The sequence below is a fragment of the Gopherus flavomarginatus genome, chromosome 6, assembly GCF_025201925.1.
Source record: "Gopherus flavomarginatus isolate rGopFla2 chromosome 6, rGopFla2.mat.asm, whole genome shotgun sequence".
Taxonomy (NCBI): Eukaryota; Metazoa; Chordata; order Testudines; family Testudinidae; genus Gopherus; species Gopherus flavomarginatus.
In genome coordinates, this window is record NC_066622.1 from 29,831,103 (window position 1) to 29,850,542 (window position 19,440).

Here is a 19,440-nt window from a genome sequence, read left to right on the forward strand (position 1 = left end):
GTCAGCCACGTGTTTCGTGTCTCCTTCCCATAGCCCCAGCCGCAAAGACCCCTGGGGGGATGTAGTTTATTTACTAGATCAAACTTACTTCACAACCCATGAGACCCCAGAGCACAAGGGGCTGGAGCCAGGACTTGTGGGTTCTTCTAGTCCTAGCTCCAGGAGGGGAGAGAGTCTAGTGGATGGAACCAGGGGCTGAGAGTCGGGAACCCTAGATTCTAGTCCTATAGCAGGATATTAGTGAGGCTGTGACTCACACACAATGACTGGTTGTGTGGGTCACTATTGCCTTTGGGCTGTGTTGCATTTGACCCTAATTAATTTTAGTGAAACACACCCTTGTTCTTGCATCACAGGCAGGGGAAACTAACACTCCCAATCTCTCTTTCCAACAGGCCCCTACCCTCTCGAAGGGTTATTCACAGCACAGTGCTACAGAGCAGGACTTGGGCCTACTACATAGTTATGGGGCTGGCTGCAGAAATGGCTGGGGGCAGTCTGGCTTGGGTGATAGATAGAGGATGTTTCTTCTAAAGATGGCCCTTCTGGTTCTGTCTGTTCATCTATAATCTTAGAAGACCTCACACAGCCCCCATCTGGACAGTTTTAGATGCTCAGTAGTGCCACACTGCACCATAAGTGCCCCTATCCCCTATAGTTGTTCCACTAGAGGGGGCCTCCAGAACAGTGGTGTAGAAGAAAGACTCAGAACAATCACAGAGTGGGTGGAACCTCAACTTCCTGTCTGTCTAGATGCTGTTGGCAGCAGGACAGAAACACTGGCTGCAGGGGCAGCTCACAATTACTGCATTCATGGCCTCTCCTAGCAGGGGGCACTGTCAGAGAAGCAAAGGAGCACTAGCTGTAGAGGGAGCTCCTTCCTGGCTATTCCAAAGGCTGACTCTTGCAGTGAGGAGCATTGACAGCAGGTGGGAGCTCTTGGCTACTCCAGTCTGGGGCCTGGTCCACACTACACTGTTAAACCGATTTTAACAGCGTTAAATCGATTTAACGCTGCACCCGTCCACACTACACTGCTCTTTATATCGATTTAAAGGGCTCTTTAAATCGATTTCTGTACTCCTACAAAACGAGAGGAGTAACGCTAAAATTGATATTACTATATCGATTTAGGGTTAGTGTGGACGCAAATCGACGTTATTGGCCTCGTTCTTTTACAGTAGCTACCCACAATGCACGACTCCAGAAATCAACGCTAGCCTCGGACCACGGATGCACACCACCGAATTAACGTGCCTAGTGTGGACGCGCACAATCGACTTTATAATATCTGTTTTATAAAATCGGTTTTAGCTAATTCGAATTTATCCTGTAGTGTAGACGTACCCTGGGATACTCCTGCAGGAAACACTGTGGGGAGGAGAGCTGGCTGAGAAGCTCCTAGTCTCTCCCACAAAGGGGTGCTGTAGGGTGTGGAGCAGGAGCTCTGACTGGGGGAATTCCTGGCTACTCCAGCCCTGGTCTTTACAGGGGTAACTGTAAAGAGCACAGCAGGGAATAGCAGAGTCCCAGGCTGGCACCTGTTATATTTCATGGCATACAGCTAGAGAAGGAGAAGAAAACACAAAATATTCTTGCTGGAAGATTGGAACATAATGCTACTTTATTTCTGAGAAATCAGAATGAAAACACACACAAACCCAACAACAGAGAGACACAAAGCTCCTTAAAAAAAACAGAATGATTCCGTTCACCTTACGTTGCAGTAGGCCAAGTAGCTGCAAACCAACTCTGCTCAAATGCATGCAGGCTTTACTATCGAGCGCCTTAACCTGCAAGCAGAACCAGGAACCCCTACTCAGCCTTTAAAGTGATAGCATACAATTCCAGCATAGGCCTCAATACAGCTCATACTAGGGCTACCCTCCTGGGGTCTCATTGCTAGGGATCTCCCATAGCCAAGTGATGGGAAATACCATTGGGCAAGGGCACCTCCCTTCCCCCCAAATGCCTGAGTCCCCTATGGAACTGGGAAGGGGGCAGCATGGACGGGCTACCAGAACCATTAAAAGGGTAAGCGCACACAGGTTGGATTAGAGGTGGGGGAGAAGCTACAGCTGCTGGGGAAGGGTCTGGCTGCTCCTGTCCATCAGCATATCCAGCAGCTCTGATTGGCTTCCTTTCTCTAGGCAACCAGGGAAAGGCAGCCAATCAGAGAGAGCATCCCAATAGCATGGGCTGGGGTGACAGATGGTGGGACAAATGGGGACTGGGTACATGTGGAATGAATACAAGGAAATATCTATGTTTGGGATAGGGACAGGCATTGTCCGTATGCAAATTTATGTAAATGTATTCAAATTGATGGCAGGGGCACACTAGGAGGTGCTTTTCTTCAAGCCCCAGCTCTCAGAGCCCTGGGATGATGGGCCAGTCACAGCCTTCCTTTCTGCACTGATGGTGGAAAGATGCTGGGAAACGACTTCCCTGGCAGGGGCAAAGCAAGGTCCCACACACACATCTCACGAGGGCCTTAGGTGAACTCACAATGTAGGGCCCGGCTGTCATAAACAGATAGCTAAGGGTTAATGTCTCTTTCACCTGGAAAGGAGTAACCTGAAACACCTGACCAGAGGACCAATCAGGAAACAAGACTTTTTCAAATCTGGGTGGAGGGAAGTTTGTGTGTGAATTCTTTGTCTTGTGTCTGACCCTCTTGGCTATGAGAGTGATTTTTCTATCTCCAGCTTTCTAATCTTCTGTTTCCAAGTTGTAAGTACAGAGATAGGAAGACCATAAGTTTATATTGTTTTCTTTTGTATTTACATGTGTGTAGTTGCTGGAATGTGTTAAATTGTATTCTTTGTGGATAAGGCTGTTTATTCATATTTCTTTTAAGAAATTGACCCTGTATTTGTCACCTGAATACAGAGAGACCATTTTTATGTCCTTTTCTTTCTTTTTTATATAAAGCTTTCTTTTTAAGACCTGTTGGAGTTTTTCTTTAGTGGGAATTCCAGGGAAGTAAGTCTGCAACTCACCAGGGAATTGGTGGGAGGAAGAAGTCAGGGGGAAAATCTGTGTGTTAGATTTACTAAGCCTGACTTTGCATACCCTCTGGGTGAAGAGGGAAGTATTTGTGTTTCCAGGACTGGAAACGGGGAGGGTGGAGTCCCTCTGTTTAGATTCACGGAGCTTGCTTCTGTGTATCTCTCCAGGAACCCAGGGAGGGAACACCTGGAAGGGAGAATGGGTGGGGGGGAATGGTTTATTCCCCTTTGTTGTAAGACTCAAGGAATTTGGGTCTTTGGGGTCCCCAGGGAAGGGTTTTGGGGGGACCAGAGTGCCCCAAAACACTCTAATTTTTTGGGTGGTGGCAGCTTTACCAGGTCCAAGCTGGTAACTAAGCTTGGAGGTTTTCATGCTAACACCCATATTTTGGACGCTAATGTCCAAATCTGGGAAATATGTTATGACACTGGCATATGGTGGCTGAGCCCTGAGCCAGGAGGCAATGACCTGCTTCCAGCAGATGAGCTCCAAACTGAAACTGCAGCTGAGGATATCCAGGGTCTTAAACCACAAACCTGGGCCCCATGGGGGGGCTGCCAGACTTGTCTCAAGGGGGCAGTGGCAGAGGCCAAGTCCACAGATCTGGATTCCCCAATAATGTAACTTCTTGGTGCTGGGTCAGAGCTAGCATCCCCTAGAGGGGAACAGCCCCATGTCCTATTCCCCACCCTGGAGCCAGCCCATCCTCCCTCCCGGAGTCAGATCAGAGCCAGCATCCCCTGGAGGGGAAGGCCCCAGACCCCAAGAAGAAAGAGCCCCACACAGAGATTTTGAAGTACCTTTTATTTCTACAGTAAATCCAGAGCAAACTCAGCAGGTGCCCCACCCCCCAATGGTTTCCCCAACAGGGGGACAGGCAGGTGGGTGAAGCAGTGAAGGCTCAGGGGGCTCCAGTGAGGGGACGATTAGGAGGGACCCAGCTAGGCCCCTCTCAGGAAAGGGGGAGATTTTTCCATAGCAGCCTCTCCCCCCCGACTCCCCTCAGAGGGCAGCAACAGTGGCCCCTGCCGTTCTGAGGCACAGCAGCGGTTGGGGACTATGCCTGTGTTCAATGGCAGGGTACAGAGATGTGACAGGCTGGGGAGGGAAATGAATTGTGTGACACCGAAATTGCCATTCCCGTCCCCCAAGGCCCCAGAGGGGCTAGTGTTTTCCAGTGTAAGGCTCAGGCTCTAGCTAGGAGGAAATGAGACACCCTCCATCAGCAGATGAGTTAGTGTTGAAGGGGGGAAGGGTTGTCACCAGCTTGCACCAGGACCATGCAAATGGGGACAGTAGTGACACCACATACGCCAGCCTCCTTCAGCAAGGAGGGCTTGCCCCCTGACTACGGGGCAGGGAGGATTCTGGGTAGATGGAGGGTGCACAAGGTCAGAAGAAGACAGCTCATAAGAGCTAGATACTCAGCAGCAGCAGCAGCTTCTGCAGCTGAACGGACAAAGGGGGAGGGATTTCCCAGCTGGTCTGGAGGCAGCATGGGGCAAAGGGGGGCTCCCGGCAAAGGGGACTCCCTGAGAACAAAACATAAATACAAAGGAAAAACGACCCAGTAGTGAGGGTGCCAGATGTAACTCACCTCCTGCTCCCCTTCTCCAACCCAGCAGCGGAGTTCCAGAGATTTCCTTCTGAACACGCCCCCCTTATACCTCCCCACCAGCCCCACAGATGAATCTCCCCATCCCATCCAAGAATCAGATCCCCAGCCCAAGGGGTGAGGGCAGCTTGGGGCAGCTAAGGGGGTGCAGCTGGGGGATGAAGGGGTGGCCCCACACTCCCAATAGGGAATTGTCCCTACAGCAACATGTGAGCTAATGGCCTGAGATCCCACAGCAGGAGAGGCCAGGCTGTGCCACACGGAGGGTGGGGACCCCTAGTCTCTATCTGGAGATACGGCCCTCCCCCATCACTAACACTGGGTGGAGAGGGGAGCCAGCCAATGGAGGTGTAACAGCAGGTGTTGTCTCCTCTACTCTGGCCCACGGGAGTCGTGGGGGTGTCCGTGGGAGTCCGGGGTCACCCCAGCAAGGAGCTGCGTCTGGACAGGTCCACAGTGCTGGCGCTCAGGCCCCGGCTCTCTGAAAGGCTGCTGATGGTTGGCTGCAGGGGACAGAGAAGGTCGGGGGGGGGGGGTTAGACAGGGCTCTCTCCCTTAGAGGGGTGAAGCTGGGCAGGAGATGGGGACTCCTGGGACCCCTGCCTCTCCCCCTCCACATACATACAGGGGAACATTCAGAAGAGTTCCCCATCCCCCACCCGAGCACCTGTGGGACCCCCTGGCCCTGAGGGCATGTGGGGTTGTACGCTAGGCATGGCCGTGGGGGTGAGGGGCCAGTGGACTGAGACAGTCAGTGCCGACAAGGGCTCGGCAGGGAGAGAAGTGCCTGGGCAGAGCAGGGAGCTCCCACCATGGGCTGATGCCCACACCTGCAGGGGTGTGTTTGTGTGTGGCCCCGTCCCCTCCCTTTGCAGGGGCCCTGGCAGAGGCCCAATCCAGCATTCCCACGGCACCTGAGGGGCTCAGCTCAAGGGCACGACAAGGTTCCCTCCCCTCATCTGTGACCAGCACCCGCCCCTGGGGGACAAGGCTGCAGCAGCGTCTGGGGGCAGGAGTCAGGACGGGGGTAGCAGGCGGGGGCATGGTGGCGAGCTAGAGGGGAGGGGCTGAAGCTGCACGCCCCCATTCTGCTCCTGCCCACTTCTCACCGGGCTCGACTCCTCCACGCTCTTGTTGAGGAAGTTCAGGGAACTGGCCCGTTTCATCCTGAAGGAGAAGAGAACAGAGTCCCAGCAGAGTCAGGGAGAGAACCCAGGAGTTTGCGCCTTCGTTCCCCCACCTCTCCTCTCAGAGATAGAACCCAGGAGTCCTGCCATCACCCCCCAAGGAACACATGGACAGAGGCTAGTGAGGGATAAGTCCAATAGGAAGGGCTGGGAGGAAAGGGGACACCTGAGAGACAAAAAGGCAGCTGGACAGCAGAATATGGGGGTTGAACTCACCCCAGGTTCCTGGGCTCCTGGGGGCTGCTCCCCTGCAGCTTCTTCACCAGCATCTCGCTGCTTCGGCGCAGGGCGTCCCGCAGCTTCCCAAAGGAGCCACTCCGGCGCAGGGCTCCAGAGCCATCCTGGGGGGCAGGACGAGTCATACGGGGACTCCCTGACAGACCCCCCCCCGACACTCCCCTGCAAATACACCCCATCTGGGGCAGAGCTCTGGAGCAGGCCTGGGGTGGGAGATGGAGTTTGGGGGGGGTATCCCCATGTGATCCCCCTATATCCCACGCACTCATGACTTCCCCCCCCATGGCTCTGCTTGGGGTGAGAGGAGGTGGGGTGGGCCCCTGGGGCTGACCCAGGGAAGTGGGGGGATGCCTGGCGGGGGCTGGACCCTGTGGGGCTGACTGCAGGGCAGGGAATATGCCTGGTGGAGATACCATACTAAGAGGCCTCTGGCATTCTGGCCCTGCCTGTTGATCCCTGCTCCCTGCAGCAGTGTCTCTCACCCCAGCCCATTCCGTGCCTATCCCGTCCTCAGGCTCGGGCCCATTCTCAGCCTTGGCAGCACTGTTGGGCAGGCTCTCCCGGCTAGGCCGGCGCTCCGATTGGCCCCCGTCTTTCAGCAGCTCCACCACCCTGGTCTGGCTGATGGCGTGCACGCCCTGTGAGGAGACCACCGGCATCCGATTGTTCTCAGGGAAATGAAAGACACTCTTCTTTTTTAAAAATAAACCCACTTAAAATGACATTTGACATCCTGGCAACCTGTGTGAAAGTTGGGAGGGGACTGGGACTAGGACTCCTGGGTTCCATCCATAGCTCTGGGAGGGGAGTTTCCTGCTTCCTGATTTCAATAATAATTACAACCATTGCATCATGGGGGAGACAGAGATCAGAACACTGCAACAAAGATTGAATCTAGGGGTCCTGGGTCCCAGCCCCTGGTCTAACCCACTAATCACCCCTCCTCTCACAGAGCTGGGATAGAACCTAGGGGTCCTGGCTCCCAGCCCCCTGCGCTAATCCACTAGACGCCCCGCTTCCTTCCCAAGTGGGGTGGGGAAGGGTATTGGAGGAAACCAGTTCAGCCCCCTCTCTCCCCAGGCTTGGTGGTACCTGCTTGCGGGTTTTCATGGCACACTCCTCCAATGTCTCAGCGGCCTCCAGCTTGCCCTGGCGCCGGTACAGAGCCCCCAGGCTCTTCAGGGTCGTGTTCACTGTGGGGCTGTGAGCAGGAGAGGGGACCCAGAGGGAGCGATAAGTAACAGCCTGCTCAGCACACTGTGTGCACAGGGGAAACTGAGGCAGAGGGGGAGGGGCTCAACCAACATAAAATAGGGACAGAGCTGGGGATAGCAACCAGGTGTCCTGGCTCCCACCCCACCTGCTCCAACCTACTAGACTCCAACTGACCCCCAGAGCTGGGATAGAACCCAGGAGTCTTGGCTTCCAGTCCCCCTGCCCCTAAATTCCCAGAGAGTTGCTGTGAGGAGGCGGATCCTGAATGATGGGCAAGGTGTAGGAGAGCACTGCCACCCTCCAATGGGGCTCTGGACGTTGTCCCTCGTAAACTGAACTCACCTGTCCACCTTGCAGGCCTTGTACCAGCTACCGTACTCCCTGTAGGGAACACTGTCCTTGCGCCTGTCCTGTGGGGGGCACAGACACACAAGATAGTCCCAGTCACTGTGCAGGGGGGGCAACCAGAGGCAGGGTCTCCCAAGCACCCCACTGAGACCTCAGTGCCCCTGACAGCCCTGCACTCCCACGCCCAGGTACCTTGCTCTCCTCACGTTCCTCTGCATGCATCCAGATCGGCTTGTTCTCTCCTGCAGGGACAGACAGGGAGGGGCAGGTTACAGTAGCGCTCCATCGGCTCCTGCCCAGCACTGGGACACAGCTGCCTCTGGAGTGGGACTGCAAGGGGAGAGCCCCCAACTGAGTCCCATCCCACTCCCTCCAGCACAGTGCCCCCTAGTGCCATACTGGGGCATTGGGGCCAGCTCTGACTGCCCCCATTCCAGACTCACCATTGACTGACCCAAACTCCTTCTCGTGTGCCCGAGTCAGGATCTCCTTGTACAGCGCCTCGGCCTCTTTGTACTTGCCCTGTTTCAGGTAGCAGGATGCCTGTGGGGCAGAGCCAGGGTCAGCATGGTGAGCATGGGAGTCTACTTGGGGATCCTGAGGGCAGGAAGGGCCAGGCAGGGGCAGGGAGGGCTGTCTCTGTCCAGGCTGCTGGTCACAGACACCTGGTGGTTCCTCTTGGCTACCCAGCTCTGGCCTGCACTTCCCAATCTAGCCACAAGGGGGCGAGGCTGGGCCAGGCGGTCTCCAAGGTGGGGGCAGCATTCTTGCCTCCCCAGGGGCTTTTGCCCTCATCTGCCCCCTTCACTTGAGAAGCCCAGAGCCCATGTTCAGCCCTGGGGAAGGGCAGATGCTGCCCTTGCCATCTTCAGACGGAAACATAGGCACCACGAAGGAATGGGACCTGCACAGAATCCCACAGAGTCAACAGAGGGGCTAGAACCCAGGAGTCCGGGCTCCCCTTCCCCGCCCGGCGTGAGTGTGCAGGGGCTGTCTGTCTGCCTGCACTTGGCACCAGCTCTCACCAGGTTGTTCTTGGTCTTGGCAACGTTGGGGTCGTCGGGGCCCAGGCGGCTCTCGTAGATCTCCAGCGCTCGCCCATAGTAGTACTGTACCTCCTCCGCCTTGCCCTGGTTCTGGCACAGCAGCGCCAGGTTGTTCAGCTGCTTTGCCACGTCGGGGTGGAACCGGCCCAGCACCTGGGGGCAGGGGAACGATGATGAAGTGGTAAGTTTTGGCAATAGATTTGCCAAAGCCTATGTGTGCCTCAGTTTCCCCTGCTCTTTCTCTGGCTACCCAGCGTGGGGGGAAAGGGATGAAGCTAGCTCTCAGGGCAGGCTAAGAGACACAGGGGTGGGTGTACGTCACCTAGCTGTTCGAGTGGAGTGAATGGGTCATTAAAAGGGCCATGCAAGACCAACCAAAATGCTGTGCAGAGTAACCAGAACACATGGTCAATTAAAAAAAAAAAATCACGTGCATCTCTCATCTAGCAAATGTACATGAGTGCAGCATGTTGAAACAACTTCACTGGGAAACTACAGTTGGAGATTGGTCCTGCCTTGATTGGGGATTGATCCTGCTTTGAGCAGGGGGTTGGACTAGATGACCTCCTGAGGTCCCTTCCAACCCTGATATTCTAGGATTCTAAAACCCGACAAGCCAATGGCAAACCCAGTCGCCAGGACACTGACCCCCAGCATCCAGCGCCCCGAGGCAGGAGAGGCCCCTGCCTCTCAGCAGGGAAGCGGAGCAGAGTCCCCAGTTGGAGCCCAGAGGGCTGGGAGGAGACAGGCTGGCTGCTGGACAGGGCCTGGGCGGGACTGACTGTCAGAGAGCGACAGAACCTGGCTGAGCTCTGGGCTGACCATCAGGCGTTACTTTCCCTTTCCCTGTGCTAACCTGGGGGCTTCCCACCTTGTCTTCCCGGAACCCGGCGGTTTGATGTCAGTGCATTAACCCCTGCAGAGTGGACAAGTCTCCACCAGGAGCAGGGGGGCTGAGGGCCGGTCTCAGCATGCAGGCAGGGAGGCCTTGTGGCCTGCCCTGGAGGAAGAGTGAGGACCCTGGGTTCTGGCATGCTAAGGGGTCTCTCCAAGAGACTGTTCAAGAGCTGGGGGTGCAGCCTGTGGATCTGGGATAGGGGATCAAAAAGCACCCTGGGGATTCACCCAGCTCTGCCTCCCACTCATACGGCAACCTCTGCCCTGCCCAGATCACGCTGCCACCAACCCAGCTGCACCTGCTCCTGGGTTCCCCAGCCTGCTGCCCTGCCTATACCACCCTCCAGCCCCATGACTGCACCCCCTCACTGACCCCACCCTCAGCTGTATCCCCTCTCACAGACCCACCCAATGGCCACCCCGACATGCCAACCCCCCCCAGGCTCCATCCAGCCCCCTCACTGATCTGCAGCCCACCCCTCACAGCCATGCCCCAGCACTGCCCCCCACCTTCTCGCGGATCTCCAGCGCTCTCTTGCACAGCGGCTCGGCCTCCTTGTACTTGCCCCTCTTGCCGTACAGCACAGCCAGGTTGTTCAGCGTGGCAGCCACCTACACGGGCAGAGGGGTGTCATCGTCCAACCAGCACGGCAGCCCCTGGCCACAGCTCTGCCCAGGGGGAGTTCAAGTGCCATGGCACTTTCAGCCCCCAAGCCCCTGGGATGAGTCTGGGGTAACAGCGCAGCGCAGCGCAGACCTGAGCCACCCACCTACAACACCCAGCCCTCTTGCTCTAGCCACCAGACTCCACTCCCTCAGACAGGGACAGAACCCAGAAGTCATAGCTCCCAGCCCCCCTGCTCTAACCACTACACCCCACTCCCCTCCCAGGGCTGGCGACAGAACCCCAGAAGAGTCCCGGCTCCCCCTGTTTTAAGCCACTAGGCCTGACTCCCGTCTGTGAGCCAGGGATAGAACCCAGGCGTCATGACTCCCAGCCCCCAGCCATGGCACACTCACAGCGGGGTGGTCCTTGCCCAGGGTCTTTTCCCGGATGGCCAGTGCGTCATTGAGAAGATGAGCAGCCTCCTTGTACTTGTTCTGGTCCCTGTGGTGGGGACAGAGGGTCCCCAGTGAGACCCATGTGCTACAGGCATCCGGACCTGGCCTGAGGGTAGGGGCCCTGAGCACAGCCCTGGGGTGGGGGAGGCTCTCGCTATCCAAACCTAGCAGAGACCCCCATTTCCAAGGCCCACCAAGCCCTTGGGTCCCCGCTGAGGCCAACACCCAGGTGGCCATTTATGGCCAAGGGGGGTGGGTACCGCCAGGACCTGAGACCACCCAAACTCCAGTCAGACTGGGTGGGGCTGACTTCCTCACTGGCGCCAGATCAGAGCTGATGCCTCTAGAGGGGAAAGACCTCATGTCCTATTCCCTGCCCCCCTAAGCCAGCCAGTCCGTAACCCCGGCACCAGATCAGAGCTGATACCCCACAGAGGTGAAAGGCCCTGTGTCCCGTTCCCTGCCCCTGACCCAGCCAGTCCCTGCCCCTGGTGCCAGGTCAGAGCTAGTGCCCCACAGAGGTGAAAGGCCCCCGTTTTCAATTCCCCACCTGTACACCAATGCCAGGATGTTGAGCATGGTGGCCACATCGGGGTGGTCGTGGCCCGAGGTCTTCTCTAGGTCCTCCAGTGCCTGCTTGCAGAGCGGCACGGCCACCTCATAGCGCCCCTGCGAGGCATACTGGATCACCAGGTTGTGCAGCGTGCGCAGCCGTGCTGGGATCTCATAGCCCCCGTGCTGGGCGGCAGCCTCCCCGCTGCCAGGCGTCGGTCCTGCGGGAGAGAGAGGCCGTGAGGGCCTGTGGGCAGAGAGCAGGCCCCTGCCCTGCAGCGCTCACCTTGGCAGTCGGGCAGCTCACCTTGGCCCTGGTCGTCGTCGCTGGGGAACAGGTCATCCAGTGAGTCTTTGGCTGCCTCTCCATTCTTCTCCTCCTGGGCAGGGAGAAGACGATCAGGGCTGGAGCTTTCCTATGCCAGCCTGAGGAGCATGTGGGAGCCCAGCCCCACGCTGCTACTCTAGCCACTTGACCCTGCTGCCCTCCCAGAACTGCAGAGAGAATCCAGGAGTCCTGGTTCCCTGCCCACCCTGCTCTAATCCACTAGACTCCACTCCCGTTCCAGAGCTGGGAGAGAACCCAGGAGTCCTGGCTCTGGGGAACGCACCGATGGGGAGATGTCATCGTCAAACTTCTTGATCTGGTTCATGAACTCCAGGTGCTTCTTCTCCTCCTCCAGCTGTGCCACGGCCTGCTCGCTGCGCTGCAGCTTCTGCTGGGTGCCCGCCAGCTCATCCCGCAGCCACTGGTTCTCCTGCACCAGGCGCCGCACCTGGGCCCGCAGCTTCTGCTTCTCCGACTCCACCGCGCTCAGATGGCTCGACAGAGCAATGATCACCTGTGGGGATGTGAGATGGGACAAGCCCCCTAGGCAACCACAGCCCTCCCCTTATTCCCCAGCACCCACTGCCCCCTGCAACTACAGCCCTCCCCCTGCCCCCAGCACCTACTGCCCCCCACAACTACATCCCTTTCCATGCCCCGCGACCTCCCCACCCCCTGACAGGTACCCACTGCTCCCTCACCTGACACTGCCTCCCTGTGTTCCCCAGCCTCCACCCCTCTCACTCTCCCCACTCCTCTTGACCCACCATCAGCCTCTCTCCAACACAGGAACCCCTTGCCCTCCTCTATCCCACAGGCTCCGCACTGTCCCCCTTCCCCCACCCTCACAACTCCCCAAGAGCTCTGACACTACCCACAGGCCACATCTGCCCCTGGGGTGGGGTCGCTTTCCCTTTTAAGAGAGAAACTAGACTTGCCTCCAGGGTCATGCTGCCAGCGACAAACCTGGGACTAGAACCCAGGAGTCCTGGTTCAAAGCCCCAGCTCCCGCCCTAACCCACTAGGTCCCAGAGCTGGTATAGAACCCAGGAATCCTGGCTCTCACCCCCCTGCCCCCAACAACAATTATAACCAATTCACGTCCCTGTACAGGCCTCACCTGGGCCTCCCCCAGCCCCAGCTCGATGGCATCCAGGGACTTGCGCAGCAGACTGGACTTCTCCTCGTGCTGCTTGTCCAGGCAGTTCCTGGGGTCCAGCAGGGTGGCCAGGATGGAGTGGTGCTCGCTGCGCAGCGTCTCCAGGCCTTGGATCACTGCCTTGGTGCCCAGCACAATCTCATCCTGGCTCAGCTTCTCCTCTCGCGGGTACACCATGGTCGCCATGGCCAGGCTCCTGCGGGGAGTGAGCTATGAGACAGGGACCTGGCTACCACACCCCCCCCCCCTCAACACACATTCAGGGCCTCAGTACAGCCATCCCTCAGAACAGAACCCAGGAGTCCTGGCTCCCAGCCTGCCTGCTCTAACTACTAGACCCCAGTCTTCCCCCCGCCCCCCGACCTGGAAATCAAACTTAGGAGTCCTGGGTCCCAGCTTGCCTGCTCTAAGCACCAGACCCCACTCTCCCCCTCCCCCAACCTGGAAACTGAACCCAGGAGTCTTGGCTCCCAGCCCCCTGCTCTAACCATTAGACATCACTCCCCTCCTAAATCTGGACTAGAACCCAAGTCCTGACTCCCACCTTGACCCCCTGTACCCCCAAATCTAAACACTAGATGCCACTCCTTGATGCTCCCTGTGTCTCTTTAATTTCCCTGGATGCCCGGTGTCCCTTTAATTTCTGGCCTCGTTCGGCTGGGGAGGGCAGTGTGTGGGGGAGATGCATGGGGGAATCTGGGGACGCATGGGGGAGGGGTACATGGGCGCTCATCTCTCTGAAATGACCCCTGGTTTCCCTGGCTGAAGTTCCAGCCTCCCCCAGCAGGGGGCCGGCGGCCCAGACGACAGCGACGCAATGCGGTGCAGGCCCCATGAGCTGCTCAGCCAGCGGCCCCTGCACAGCTCTGGGGCCGAATGGGACCCCCCAATCACCCCCTCGGGGCGGGAGAGACAGAGATCGTTCTCTGCCTCGCCACCACCTTCCCCCCAGCTGCACCCTGAAACTGCCCCAGTGCACCCCGCCTGTCCTCCTAGACCACTGCCCCCACCATTGCATCCCGCATCTCCTCACCCGCCCCCCCACTTCCTGGAAACTGTCCCAGCACTATAGGTGCTAGAACTAGGAGGGGGTGCTACCGCACCCCCAGGCTTGAAGTTTTGTCTATCATACACAGGGTTTATAGTTCGGTTCAATGGCGCTCAGCGCCCCCACTGTACAAGTTGTTCCAGCGCCGCTCCCCAGCGCACCCCGCATCTCCCCGATACCCCACTGCACTTTGAAACTTCCCCCACTGTTCCCCTCATCTCCCCGACCCCCCCACTGCACCTTGAAACTTCCCCCACTCCTCCCCTCATCTCCCTGTACCCCCGACTGCACCCCCCACCTCCCCAACCCCCACTGCACCTTTAAACTGCCCCCAATGTTCCCCTCATCTCCCTAGACTCCCCTAATCTCTCCCGACCCCCCACTGCACCTTGACACTGCCCCCACTGCTCCCCTCATTTCCCAGGACTTCCCACTGCACCCCTCACCTCCCCCGACTCCAACGCACCCTGAAACTGCCCCAGCACATCCCGCATCCTCCCCCCCCCCATGCACAGTCTCCATCACCGCACCACGCCCAGCGCACTCTGGCGCTCCCGGGCGGGACAAGCTCCCCCCTGCACACACCCCGGACCCCGGTGTCATTCTGAGACTCCCCGCGGCCCCAAGACTGCCCCTCCCTCCTGCCTTATACCTCAGCGCCCCCGTGCAATTCCCCCTCCCCCGGGGCCCCTCTGCATGGGCCCCCGTCGTCCCCTCCGCGTTCCCCAGCCCCGCCCGCGTCCTTCACCTGTCCCCGGCTACCCAGCCGGGCGCGCTCAGTCCGCAATGCGCCCTCCGTGCAGCTGCCCGCCGCTCGCTCCGCCTCCCCTGCAGCCGGAGCGAACGGAGCGGTGGCCTCGGCACTGGCCGGGCAGCCACGGGGGGTCGCTGCCCCAACCCGGTCCAGTAACCGCCCCCACCCCATCGCCCGGAGCCATTCCAGATGTGCCGTAATCCCACCACAGTGCCCCCCGTGCCACCTGAGACCATTCCAGATGTGCCGTAATCCCACCCCAGTGCCCCCCGTGCCACCTGAGACCATTCCAGATGTGCCGTAATCCCACCCCAGTGCCCCCCGTGCCACCTGAGACCATTCCAGATGTGCCGTAATCCCACCCCAGTGGCCTCCGTGCCACCTGAGACCATTCCAGATGTGGTGGAACCCACCCCAGTGGCCTCCGTGCCACCTGAGACCATTCCAGATGTGCCGTAATCCCACCCCAGTGCCCCCCGTGCCACCTGAGACCATTCCAGATGTGGTGGAACCCACCCCAGTGCCCCCGTGCCACCTGAGACCATTGCAGATGTGCGGTAATCCCAACACCCCTCCCATACGACTCAGAGCCATTCCAGATGTGCAGTAACCCTCCCTCACTACACTCTCATACCGGGCCAGTCCAGAGATAGCGTAATCCCCCCATCCTCTTTCCCCACTGCCCTTCCAGACACTTCTCCCCTCAACACATACCCCAGAGTCGGGGCGACTCCAGATGTGACAGCAACATCCTCCGTACCTCACTGGGTTATTCCAGATCTGGAAGAAATCCCCCAGTGCCGTCCTCCCCACGCTGACGAAGTCATTCCAGATGTGGCGTCCCCTTTACCGAACCGTAGATGTCATAGTCCCCTCCCCACACCACCCAGGCCCTCTCGACCACGCTACATGAACAAACTCCGCAATACTCCCCGCCCCCCGCCGGTGCCATTCCAGATGTGCCCCCCTGCCAGCCCTTTCAGATCCTCAGTGGACACACACACACACCTGGTCCCCGCTGGACCCAGATCCTACCCCCCTATGTCCAGCCCTTCCAGGTCCCCGCTGGACCCAGGGCCCCCCCAGCCCGGCAAAAACGGGCTGACCCCAACGCCCTGCTTGACAGACCCCTTCTCCCCCCCACACACCTGAGTGCTCTCCCCGGGTGGCCCCGCCCCTACCTGCGACAGGCTCCGCCCCCTTCTCTCTCTCTCTCTCTCTCTCTCTCCCCTCCGGTCTCAGCTCCGACCTGCAGCAGCCGCCGACCCCATCCCGCCCCGCCCCATCGCTACCCAGCAGCACCCGCGGCCGTACCCTGTGATCTCCCACACTGACTGCCGTAAAGGGGAAGCGGCTTGCGGTGACTTAGTGTCTGGCGAGCAGAAAGCCCGCACCTTAAAGGGGAGGAGCAGAGCGTTTAAGGGAGGGGGCGTTAAAGGGGAGGTGTCAGCAGGGCGGGGATGGGGGGCCGGGGCGCCTGGTTTCTTCCCCAGGGTTGGGCAGGGAGTGGAGTCTAGTGGTTAGAGCTGGGGTGGGGGGGGGGGGCTTCAGGGAGCCAGGCGGGGCCAGGACTCCTGGGTTCTACCTCCAGATCTGTCATGACTGGTAGCAGGACTGGGCCAGCGCTGCCCAGAAGCACAATGGCCGGGGTAGGGGGCAGTGCCTCCCTTGCTGCAGCATTTGGCAGGAGTAGTGCAGGAGGCAGGGGGCTGGAGGGAGAGGAAGGAGGGGATCATGATTCAGGCAGGTGAAGGCTGCCCTGGAGTCTATCCCTGCCTCTGCCACTGAGTTCCTGTGTGGTGCTGGGCAGGTCACTTCATCCAGACTTTAGCGGTCACTAATGGTGTGTTCCTCCTTCTCTGGGTGTCTGGCTTGAGCCCCTGGGGTCGGATTTGCAGAAGCGGGGAGCACTCACCACTTGCACCAGGAGTCAATGGGACCTGGGCTTTGCACACACAAATGCCATATAATGCTAAGTAAAAATCAGACACTAGCTGTCTCCACTGGGGCACCCAACATTAGGGGAGACTTTTGCCCTTCATCTGGCTGTGCCTCAGCTTGCCCTGTGGAACACAGAAGTAATACCTGCTCTCACCTCAGCAGGGTCTTGGGAAGACAAATTAATGTGCAGGGATCTTGGGTTCCCGTCTGGGCTCAGAAGAGGTGAGTACTTCAGTGGGCACAGACTTCTGCATCATCCCCTCCAAGCTGCCCCAGACCTGTGTCTTTCCCACGCTTGGGTCATCATCCCCCTACCGTTCTTCTCAGCGAGCCAGTCCCAGTCTGCAGGTATCAGGTTTCCAATCCTAGTTCCCATCAGAACCCCCAGCTCCCATTTTCATTTGCCCTAGCAAGGTGGCATCAAAAGCAAGAGTTATAACCCTATGGCACCAGACCAGTCCAAGTCCCAGTCTTCATCCTACCAGCCCCAGCCTTCTCCCCAGCACCCCAGCTCATTGGGATGGTGTACCACTTCATGCTCTCCACCATACCCCTGCTCCAACTCTTGGCCCCCTCTGCCCTTGTCCTCTGTCGTGTCTGGGCAGACCGGTGGGGCGGGTGAGAGGAGGGAAGTCATGGAGAGCACAAGAAAGACAGGGCCTCTGCTCTCAATTCCAGCACCCAGCCTGCAGCAGCCCAGAGCTGCAATTACGGGGAAAGCCCTGCACCCCCAGGCTGGAGCATGCTCAGGGTGGACAGAATCTGCCCAGAATGTAGCTGGAAAGCTTCTAGCAAGTTACTGTGCGAACTACGATTCTTCAAAGGTTTATAACTTGGCCAAATTCGGGACAACGCTGAAGGGATGGCAGAAAGCACAGCCCCTGGCCAAGTTTCACTGTGCAGAGTTCCTCTCCCGCAGAGCCATAACAAGGAATTTTTGCACCCGAGGCAAGGGCCGGCTCCAGCCTCTTCGGCAGCAGGTCCTTGAGTCCATCAGAGCCTAGAGGGAAGGACCTGCTGCCGAATTGCCACTGCCGCTTCATTCATTCTTCAGTGGTGGGACTCAGGGACCTGCCGCCAAATTGCCGGCGAAGCAGCGGCAGCGGCAGAACTGCCGCCCTCCGAAGTGCCACCGATTGCAGTAGAGCTGCGCCCCTCCACTTTGCACGCCCGGGACAAGTGCCTCACTTGCCTGCCCTTGTTACAGCACTGCTCTCTCGTTCCATCCTAGCCCCACTGCAATCCCATTCCACCCCATGTACTCCAATGAAACTGCTCTCACCCAGTCTCTAATGACCTCTTCTGAGCCAGAGCTCAGAACCAGTACTCCAGCCTCATCACCCTTCAGCTGGCAGCTGCCTTCAACACCATTGGCCACGAGCCTCTTCTTGAAATCTTGTCCTCTCCTGGTTCCCCTCCTAACTCTCTAATCATTCCTTTAGTGTGTCCTCCAGAAGATCCCCCTCACCCCACCTCTCCTGCTTTCTGTGGGCGTTCCACAGGGCTCTGCCCTTGGCCCCCTTCTCTTCTCCCTCTTCCCCTTAGTTCTGGGTAATCTCATCCACAAACACAAATTCAACTACCATCTCTGCTGGTGACTCACGGATCTCTCTCTCTGCTCTGGACCTGTCTCTTCCTGTTCACACTGAAATCCCAGCCTGTCTCTGCCATCACCTCATGGCTGTCTAGCTCAAAATGGCTAAAACGGAGTTCACTACCCCCTCCCTGCTTCCTCCTTTCTCAGTCACTGAGGACACCATCACCATCTAGTCCAGGGGTGGGCAAATTACGGCCCACGAGCCACATCGGGCCTGTCAGACCATTTAGTCCAGCCCTCAGCTCCTGCTGGGGAGCAGGGTTGGAGGTTTGTCCCGCTCTGTGCAGCTCCCAGAAAGCAGCTGACATGATCCCGCTCCAGCTCCTAGGTAGCGGAGGCATGACCAGGCGGCTCTGCGCGCTGCCCTGTCCACAGCACCACTCCCACAGCTCCTATTGTCCGTGGTTCCTGGCCAATGGGAGCTGCAGGGGTGGCGCCTGCAGGTGGAGCAGCGCACAGAGCCGCCTGGCCACACCTCAGAGCCAAGTGGGAGACATGTTTCCGGGAGCTGCTTGTGGTAAGCACCGCCTGGAGCCCGCATCTCTGATCCCTCTCCCACCCTCCGAACCCCTCAATCCCAGCCCAGAGCCCCCTCTTGTATCCCAAGCCCCTCATCCCCAGTCCCACTTGAGCCCTCACCCCCCCCATGTCTCAACAGCCTGCCTCATCTCTGATCCCCCTTCCACCCTCCAAACTCCTCAGTCCCAGCCCAGAGCACCCTCCTGCACCCCAAACCCCTCATCCTCAGCCACACCCCAGAGCCCGCACACCCATCCAGAGCTCTCACACCCCTTCCCTGTACCACAAACCCCTGCCCAAGCCCTCATCCCCCTCCCACCCTCCAAACCCCTCAGTCCCAGCCCAGAGCACCCTCCTGCACCCCAAACCCCTCATCCTCAGCCCCATCCCAGAGCCCTCCCCCCCTCCACACCCTGACTTCCTAATTTCTGGCCCTACCCCCAGCCAGAGACCTCTCCCCCACCCCCAATTTTGTGAGCATTCATGGCCCGTCATACGATTTCCATACCTTTATATACCCCTCAGATCAAAATGTTTGCCCACCCCTGACCTAGTCTGACCTCATGTACAAGCACAAACCAGAGAATTTCACCTTTACTGCTGTATTCAGCCCAATCACTTGTGTTTGACTAATGCCTCTTCCAGAAAGGGGTACAGTCTGAATCTGAAGACACCAAGAGATTACGAATCCACCACTCACTCCATTAATCACCCTCTGGTTCCTTATTTCTAATGTGTCTGCCTTGAGCGTCCAGCCATTGGCTCTTGTTCTGCTTTTCCCTGTTAGGTTAAAGAGCCCTTTAGGTCCCATCCCAGTATCTTCTCCCAGGAAGATGTTTATATTCCATAACCAAGTCACCTCTCAATCACAGACTGAGCTCTAAATCCACAGGCAGCTGTTTTCTCCAACCCACAAGTAATTT

General features: G+C 58.2%; 1 protein-coding gene across 4 annotated transcripts; it reads right to left on the bottom strand.

The window, feature by feature from the left end:
• Positions 1-3,787: 3,787 nt before the first annotated feature.
• Positions 3,788-15,664, bottom strand: KLC2 (kinesin light chain 2). Of its 4 annotated transcripts, none has more exons than XM_050959189.1 (16): positions 15,642-15,664; positions 12,620-12,854; positions 11,783-12,013; positions 11,479-11,551; positions 11,170-11,392; positions 10,578-10,665; positions 10,068-10,169; positions 8,640-8,813; positions 8,058-8,157; positions 7,807-7,856; positions 7,609-7,676; positions 7,144-7,252; positions 6,534-6,689; positions 6,031-6,155; positions 5,737-5,794; positions 3,788-5,130 (listed from the first exon to the last, which is right to left on the bottom strand). In XM_050959189.1, exons 2-16 carry the CDS (start codon positions 12,842-12,844, stop codon positions 5,047-5,049), a joined length of 1,866 nt encoding a protein of 621 aa, XP_050815146.1. In that variant the 5' UTR covers positions 12,845-12,854; positions 15,642-15,664; the 3' UTR covers positions 3,788-5,046. The 4 variants fall into 4 exon arrangements, with proteins under 4 accessions (XP_050815146.1, XP_050815144.1, XP_050815145.1 ...); XM_050959187.1 differs by lacking the exon at positions 15,642-15,664 and adding an exon at positions 15,221-15,306; XM_050959188.1 differs by lacking the exon at positions 15,642-15,664 and adding an exon at positions 15,175-15,198.
• Between the last annotated feature and the right edge of the window lie 3,776 nt (positions 15,665-19,440).

Excerpts from the sequence above, each read along its gene's own strand:
- KLC2 (XM_050959189.1), bottom strand. The coding sequence starts at position 12,844 with ATGGCGACCATGGTGTACCCGCGAGAGGAGAAGCTGAGCCAGGATGAG. Across the intron at positions 12,014-12,619 it reads TGGGGCTGGGGGAGGCCCAG|GTGATCATTGCTCTGTCGAG; the intron begins GTGAGGCCTGTA and ends ACATCCCCACAG. Across the intron at positions 10,170-10,577 it reads TGGGCAAGGACCACCCCGCT|GTGGCTGCCACGCTGAACAA; the intron begins GTGAGTGTGCCA and ends CTGCCCGTGTAG.